This window comes from Coloeus monedula (genome assembly GCF_965178545.1).
Source record: "Coloeus monedula genome assembly, chromosome: 3".
Lineage (NCBI taxonomy): Eukaryota > Metazoa > Chordata > Aves > Passeriformes > Corvidae > Coloeus > Coloeus monedula.
Window position 1 is genome coordinate 1,053,815 of NC_138783.1, and position 7,900 is coordinate 1,061,714.

At 55.9% G+C, this 7,900-nt stretch overlaps 1 protein-coding gene across 6 annotated transcripts in view; it reads left to right on the forward strand.

The window, feature by feature from the left end:
- The window catches only part of LOC309571238 (putative mitochondrial transporter UCP3), a 42,092-nt gene extending 38,783 nt beyond the window's left edge, over positions 1-3,309 (forward strand). For 3 of the 6 annotated variants that reach the window (XM_082278551.1, XM_082278552.1, XM_082278553.1), the window contains exons 34-40: positions 92-238; positions 1,321-1,459; positions 1,579-1,789; positions 1,987-2,184; positions 2,365-2,466; positions 2,548-2,728; positions 2,871-3,309. In XM_082278551.1, the coding sequence (XP_082134677.1) occupies positions 92-238; positions 1,321-1,459; positions 1,579-1,789; positions 1,987-2,184; positions 2,365-2,466; positions 2,548-2,728; positions 2,871-2,976 (1,084 nt within the window). In that variant the 3' untranslated portion in view covers positions 2,977-3,309. Of the gene's footprint in view, positions 1-91; positions 239-880; positions 1,013-1,146; positions 1,460-1,578; positions 1,790-1,986; positions 2,185-2,364; positions 2,467-2,524; positions 2,729-2,870 lie in introns of those variants that run through there. The other 3 variants (XM_082278558.1, XM_082278557.1, XM_082278554.1) reach the window with 3 other exon arrangements.
- Positions 3,310-7,900: the final 4,591 nt, after the last annotated feature.

Consider the following 7,900-nt stretch of genomic DNA (forward strand, 5'->3'; position numbering starts at 1 on the left):
TGGGATTACTGTCACAGAGGAGGTCACAGCATTGGCCCCTGAGCTGTATCTTGGGCACGAGGTAAACAGGTAAACAGCGTCTTCCTTTCAGGTTTAGGTCAGCAGTGGAGCCGGGCAGGAAAACAAGGCAAGAGCCATCTGGAGAGGGGCATCAGTGCCAGGCAGCTTTTGGCTGGAGCCTGAGGGAGCGACGGTGGCTTCGGGGTGTCAGGACCACACCAAGTTCCCCTTGTGCAAGGCAAGCTCAGGTGCAAGTGCGGAGGCTCACAGCACATCCTGAGGGCCCTTTGTGTGTGTGGTGCTAATGAGCATCAAGGGTTAAACACAGAGTTGTTTTAAAATGGGGGAAAAGGGGCATTTCTTCACTCCACCTTGGCCTCTAGCCTCTTGTCCTGAGCCCAGTAGCCCAGTCCCTTCTGGCAGCCTGAGACCCAGCGCCCTGCCACGCTCCCAAGGGCAGCATGGGTTTGATGGTGGATTTCACTCCGAGGTGCTCACCCGGCCCCTGCTCCATGTGAGCTTGGGGAACACGTTCCACCATGCAGAGGCAATCCTGCCAGGAGCACGGCAGCTCTCTGGGATGGACTGTGGCCCATGGTCTGTGTCAGGCAAAGGGATCCAACCTGCCCTGCACAAAGATCTCAGTGCTGCACTGCCTCCAAGCCACTTGCTGTAAAGCCTTGGGGCAAGGGTTTTCTGCATCTTGTCCTTGCCGGAGTAGTTTTAGGGTAAAAACCTCCCCAGTCCAATGCAGGGGGTCTGGGCAGGACCCTTCTCCCCATGCCTGAGCCCTGTGAGGAGAGCAGAGGGCTGAAACAGCCACCTCATCACGGGTGCCAGGTGACCCAGCCCCATCAACTCAAATGCCACCAGGGGAACACTGTCTTTCTGTCACCCGATCCGTGGCTGCTGGAATGTCCTCCTGGGTGCTATATAAGGGTGGGGCCAGCTCGGCTCTCAGGGCACTGCCTGTGCAAGGCAGGAGCTGGAACACTGTGCCGAGGTTCCTATGGTGAGGCCACGGAGGGACATGGCTCTGGGCAGTTCACTCTGGGGAGATAATCTCTCCCAGCAACCCCCGTTAGGGGTGGGATAGGGAAGGGCGGGCATTGGTGAATCCCATGCTGAGCAAGCCCTGTGCCTCAGTTTCCCCGGGATAGAAGTGAGGAGACAGGGCAGGATACGGTTTTTGAAATGGACCAAAGCCATCGAGAGCCACCATGGCACATCATCACCTCCGTCGCCGAGCAGGACACCCACAAGAAGCCCCATCCTGATGCGCTCTCCCGGCTCCTCCACAAACCCCTCCTCTCCTTCCAGCCCCTCTGCCACCATGGTGGGTCTGAAGCCCCCCGAGGTGCCCCCGCCAGCCTCCGTGAAGTTCGTCAGCGCGGGGATGGCCGGCTGCATCGCTGACCTGTTCACCTTTCCCCTGGATACCGCCAAAGTGCGGCTGCAGGTACGATCCGCCGGGCCCCCAAAACCCTGTGGGCAAAGGGAGCCCTGCCAGCTCTAGCACAGAGCTGGTGGCGCTTGGGGAGGAACAGAAGGTGGGGTGACGTAGTTGGCACCCCACAGATCCAGGGCGAGGTGAGGATCCCCCGGACCATCAGCTCTGTGGAATACCGGGGTGTTTTGGGGACACTGAGCACCATGGTGAGGACAGAGGGAGCCCGCAGCCTCTACAGTGGGCTGGTGGCTGGGCTGCAGCGCCAGATGAGCTTCGCCTCCATCCGCATCGGGCTGTATGACTCTGTGAAGCAGTTCTACACCCCCAAGGGCACTGAGAGTGAGTGTGCAGGCAGTCTGGACATCCCTGCACACCCCCTTCCTGATGCACAGCCCTCTCCCAGAGAGAAGCTTACCCTGGGGGGCACAACTCCCCAAGATGACCCTCTGTGAGGCACCACGGGCCACTCACCCTGGGGTCCCCGCAGGGCCGGTGGTCCCTGCAGGGCCAGGAGCCCCAATACCTGCCCTCTCCAGACACAGGCATGGTCGTGAGACTCCTGGCTGGCTGCACCACGGGAGCTGTGGCCGTGGCCTGTGCCCAGCCCACCGACGTGGTCAAGGTCCGGTTCCAGGCCAGTGGGGCGCTGTCAGACAGTGCCCGCCGGTACAGCGGCACCATGGATGCCTATCGCACCATCGCCCGGGAGGAGGGGTTCCGCGGGCTCTGGAGAGGTAGGAGCAGACAGGGATGGGCATGGGAAAGGGATGGGGTGGGAATAGAAATGGAAACGGGGACGAGGAAGGGAAGAGGTATGGGGACAAGAAGGAGGACAGCAGGGTTTGGGCACCTGCCCTGGGTGCTCCAGGAGGGGCTGTGACCAGCATTCCCAATGCCACCACCCTCCTGCCCAGGAACGCTGCCCAACATCGCCCGCAATGCCATCATCAACTGCGGGGAGCTCGTCACCTACGACCTCCTCAAGGACGCGCTACTGCGGGCACAGCTCATGACAGGTGAGGACGGCATGGGGGGACATGGCCAGGTGCCATCCCTGTGCCCGCAACATCCAAGCCCCGGCTCTTCCCCACCTTTAGACAACGCCCCATGCCACTTTGTGGCCGCCTTTGGCGCTGGGTTCTGCGCCACAGTGGTGGCATCACCGGTGGACGTGGTGAAGACGCGGTACATGAACGCCAGCCCCGGGCAGTACCGCAACGCCCTGAGCTGCCTCCTAGCCCTGCTCATGCAGGATGGCCCCGCCGGCCTCTACAAGGGGTGAGTTGAGCACCTGCAAACTCGCTGCGATGGCTGCACGGATCCGTGGCATTGAACCCCAGCTATTCCAACCCACGTGCTGCGCTTTGGGGATGGGCATGTCCCCGGCCGCTCCCCTTCAGCACTGCTTTTCCCGGCACAGCTTCGTCCCGTCCTTCCTGCGGCTGGGCTCCTGGAACGTGGTGATGTTTGTGTCATACGAGCAGCTGCAGCGCGCCATGCTGCTGGCACGGCCGGCCCTGGCGTGAGCCCTGCGGCGCCTCTCGCCGGCCCAGCGAGGCTCAGCATCAATTACATTAATTGCTGAAGCGCTGGGGGGCAGTGAAGCCACACGCTCGGGGAGGGACACGAGAGACGGAAGGAGAAAGGATGCTGTTTGAGGAGAAACATGGGAGAACTGAGGTTTTCAGAGAAGAATTTTAAGGGACAAAGGAATAAACGTTTCTTGGCTTTCCGGCCAGGAAGAGCAGCGCTTCCCAAGAGCGGTGGTATGGGCAGGTGGGACCAAGCTGAGGGCCAGAGAATCCCTGTTATTCCTTACTGGCGCTTCTAATAAACCGCCCCTATGGGGTCTGATCACAGCGTGGCTCAGGGTTTCTTTACCTTTTTGGGGAATTGAAGGTCATTGTCCCAGCTCCACACGTGACACCAGTCAGGCTCACATTCTCTACCACTTTTGGTGCACTGAACATTTTCCCATTAATCCCTAATAATTCAGGTCTGTCGCAATCACCAACAGCATCTCCAACCTTTTGCCCTGCCAAGGCGGCAGCAGATCCCTGACCCTCGCCAATCACGTTAAAGCCTCAAATGGTCCCCTTTTAGGACAGTGAAAATGTACATCCTAAGCAGGAGAGGACACAGAATTCTCTTTCCCTGTTTATCAAGCACAAGACACCTGGGAATTGCTTTCTTCCCATGGGTAACTGGCAGGAACAGGATTTCCTCTGCCATCACTCCATCTGTAGCATCGTCAGTTCTGTTTCAAGGACTCCCATCAGAAATTTGGTTACTGTTATCAGAAGCAAATCCCCAAGGCGGTTTTCACTCCCTGGAAACAGCAGCAATGACCTAGGGCAGCCGCTGCCACAGGAAAAGCTGGCACCGCGGTACCCGCAGGGGCGGGGCCCCGCGATAGGCGCTGCCCCGGCGGCTGCGGTTCCGCCCCTGCCCGACCCCGCGTCCGCCCGAGCGCGCCCCGGGGCGCGGAACGCGCGGCTCGCTTTCCTTCGGCGGCCCTGTTCCCGCTGTGCCAGCGGCAGCTGCGCCAGGAACGGGCTGTCCTGAGCCAGGGATGGGGAAAAAATCGCCGGGAACGAGCGACCGGTGCCTTCAGGTGAGTGGGCGGAAGGGAGAGAGGGCTGCGCAGGGGTCACCTGGATCCGGTGGGATCCGCAGGGGCACGTGCGTTCTTTTAGCACTGATACCTGGGACCCAGCTGCTGTGTGGGACGAGTTTGTCCCGAGACTTGAGGCTCTCTGGGATCATTTTTCATGGAATAAAGCTCGTGCCGCGTTCCCAGCTGTGATGCCAACGTTTTATGGGATGGGCTGAGCTCCGTTTCCCGGGAAGCAGCGGGATGGGTGTCCCTGTGCCCACTCCCATGGGTCGCAGCGAGAAGCTGCTCCTGTCGTTACGGCCGAAGGTGAGTGGGAAAAACTGAACAGTCCTGAAGGAAACCGATGGAAAAACAAGTTTTGTTTGGTTTTGGACTAGACATTTTCCCCCTGACCCCACCTGATCTCTGTTTTGCCTTAGGAACCAGGAACAGGAGAGGGAAGGGGGAATGGGGACAAAACCAATTCGTTACTCCTAAAGGGACGAGTTTATTTGTATTTATTTCCTGACCCACCTGGAATGATTTGGGTCTCAGGAGGCACCTGGGAGCCTCCTGTTGTGTCCTGGGTGGGGCCGTGGTTATAAAAGGGGTAAAGGATCGGGGGGGGGGGGGGATGGTGGAAGGTAGAGGAGCAATATCTTGGGTCAGTGACACCTTGGGGATTTGCGTCTGGAAATGGCCTGATGGGAGTCCTGGAAACAGAACTGAGAAATGAGAATACTGCAGCTGGAGTGCTGAGAATGGAGAGGCTGTAGTGAGCATTGTCTGGTGAGTCTCCTGATGTCCCATATCTAATGCTGTGCTGTCACCAAGTCTCCTCATTCTGACTTAAACTGTCTTGAAATATGCTTAAGTTACAAATTGGACTACAACATGCACACGGGAAGCTTCATGCTCCTAAGGGAATGCTTTAGGGATGTGCAGCTTCCGAGCTGCACAAATCATTCAGGCTCCCACAGAAACCTGTTGGGCTGTGGTTCTGGGGCAGGAGTGTCAGAAAAGCGGTGTCTTCAGTGCCGCCTTACTAGTGATTTTCCTTGGAGCTCTCAAGATCAGGATGAAATGGTTTTCATGCCCCACTGGGAAAGCATGGAGCAGGATCAGTGTCGTAGCTGTGTGTTTTTCCTGCTGTCTGCACTCTCTCAAGGATGCCCTGGAGTGCTCTGGCTCAAGGCAGGATAATTTGTGTGTAAGAACTTCCCCTGCCTGTCTGTGCAGCTGGGTCAGTCACTGGGTGTCCCATGGAATCCCTGAAGTTGGAAAAGCCCTTTTGGATGCTGAAATGCCCCCAGGACAAACCTTCCCAAGCTGGAAGCAAAGCCAGTGGCAGGGAGGGAAATCCAAGAGGGTGGTGGGAAAGGCTTTCTACCAGGTCTGGACACCCTCAAGGCAGGGGTGATTTTTAAATGTCTGTCTGCAGCAGCAGCTCCCTCCCTACCTGAGAGCTGCCTCAGCTTCATGAGTGTGAGGATATCCAGCTCTTGCTTAGGGCTTGGAGCATGGCGGGGTGCAGAACTCATGTTAAACCTTGTTTAAACACTTCTAATATAAAAATATATTAAAACAGAGACATTTGAGGAAATAACATACAAAAGTCTATTGCATGCATAGGTACAAGCTGTCTTTATTAAAGATTTGTATTGATTGATGTTTTGTCAAACAACTCTGAGGGCAGAATGTGTCCAAAAAGCTTTGTTAACCCCTTGTCTTCTGCTGGTAGGGCAGTGTCTTACCCCAGTTCTTGAGGGCTCTGTGGAGATTCCTGCCTGGAGCAGGGTCACCCCTTGAGGATGAGCCACAGAGATTCGGTCATTGGACTGGGTGAGGATCTATTTCTACTTAGTAATTGTTTTTGCCGCCTTTAATGTCATGGCTGCAGTGTTCATCAGATATCAGGCCCTGCTCCAGCAGTTACAGCTCCTGTGCTGGGCAGGGAACACTTCTGGGGAAGGGCTTTCAGTCTCACCAGTGTCCATTTCAATCAATAATTTGTTTTATTTCCATCAGTCTCTCCGGTTTGCCGCCCTCGGTCCCACGGACAGAGCTGTGTAAAGGTTCGAACTCATCTGTACAAAGTCCTGCCAGTGCTTCCAGCAGCAGGTGCTGGAGGCATCAAGAGCTGCTTTTTGAGCCTCGTTCTCCCCTCAAGCTTTACAGAGGGTGACAAACTCTGCCCTCAAGAATCTAATGTTTATATTGATCCTACAGCTGGATAGTTCAGGTAGCAGGCATTAGAGTCAGTTCTAATGACACAACACAGGTTTTGTCCCACAAAGACCAGCTGAACTTCTTGAGATAGCACACAGATGATGCACTGGGACTTTGGGGTCAATAGTAAGTGTTGCCAGGTAATTCTTGTGAGATTGAGCTGAAGTGATGTTATGGTTGAGAGCTGCATCTCCCCTGCTCGCAGCAGAGGAGGCAGAGCTAGGACAGGATAGCTCCTCCATTCCTTGGTTCCACCACAGTCCCGTGTGTTCCTTCCCGGGGCTGCTGCGGGCATTGGTTCTGTAAGTGATGGATAGAAATTCTGCTTACCTTTGAATCTTACAGGAGAGCTGGACTGAATGTCGCAGGAAAAGGTGGAAAGGGGTTTCGGGCGGAGCGGCGGCTGCAGTTCCGCCTCTGCCCACCCGCGGTGGCCTCGGGGCGCCGGGCGGGGGTCGCGGCTGAGGCCAGGATGAGACACGGCGGCTGAGCTCTCGCTGCCTGGAGCCTCCACACCGGGCCCTCAGGGCAGCAGAGCCTGCAGGGCGAGATGGTGCCTCTTCCCATGGCACCGGCCCTCCCTGCTGCAAGCTGCCCAGCTGTCAAACTCTGCCTGCTGTTATATTGCAGGTCTGCAGCAGTGCTCAGGCTCGAAGAGTGGCTTAAGGGTTTGTGAGAGCACAACAGGAAATAGATAAATCCTCTCCAATAGGTTGAGGGCTGTCTCATTAAATTCGAGGCTCCTGGAATTGATGAGTACCGGATAGGGACCACAAGGGAGGAAAAGGGGCGGTACATGAGAAGGGAATGTGTCTGTTGCACTGAGGATGTTGTTACACGGCGCCTGGTCCTTTATGTGGGGAGTTTCACCGAGGATGTTGTTACAGGGTAAAGGGCCCCTTATGCCGGATGTTCTGCTGTGGATCTTGTAACAAGGGACCTGATACTTTATGTGGAATGTACTACTGTGGATGGTACAACTACCTGATCTTTCACGTGGGAAATTTTATGGAGGATGTAGTTACAAGGTAAATGGTCCTTTATGGGGGAAGTTTTACTTTCGTGTCAAAAAGCCTTGGGACTGCTCGGGAATGCAGTGTGGGATATTTGACCTTTGAAATGGGTCCCGTTTGGGTACAAAATACTCATTTTAAAGTGGTTTGGGGTTTTTCTCACCTCGGAGGAGTGTGAGGCTGACTAGTCAGGTTGGTGTCTGACAAGGGGAGGGTGTTCTGGGTTCCAGCAGTACTCCAAGGGCTGCTGCTTTGGGGCATAAGGAAACCAGCAATATTCCTGCTGTGCAAATGTGGCTGGGAGTGGAACAGCAAGCAGCAAAGCTGGGCTTTGCTCCTTAAATCCCAGAACCCCTGGGTTTAAATTCCATCAGCCAGAGGAGGGAATGAACCCTGGTGCCAGCCATCCTGGGGGCATTGGACAGGAGTTACCAGCTTCTCTGTTATCATTTGTGTGATGTGAGTCTCCCTTGATCAGAGAGAGCAGAAAATGAAGCAGGAAGGGGAGCTCATTTTGTTTCTGTGAACTCCAGGCTTGGGGCAGCTGCAGAGCAGTTCGGTTTCAAATAACCCCGCCCAAATACAGTCAACTTGAACCTCTCTTGGGCACTT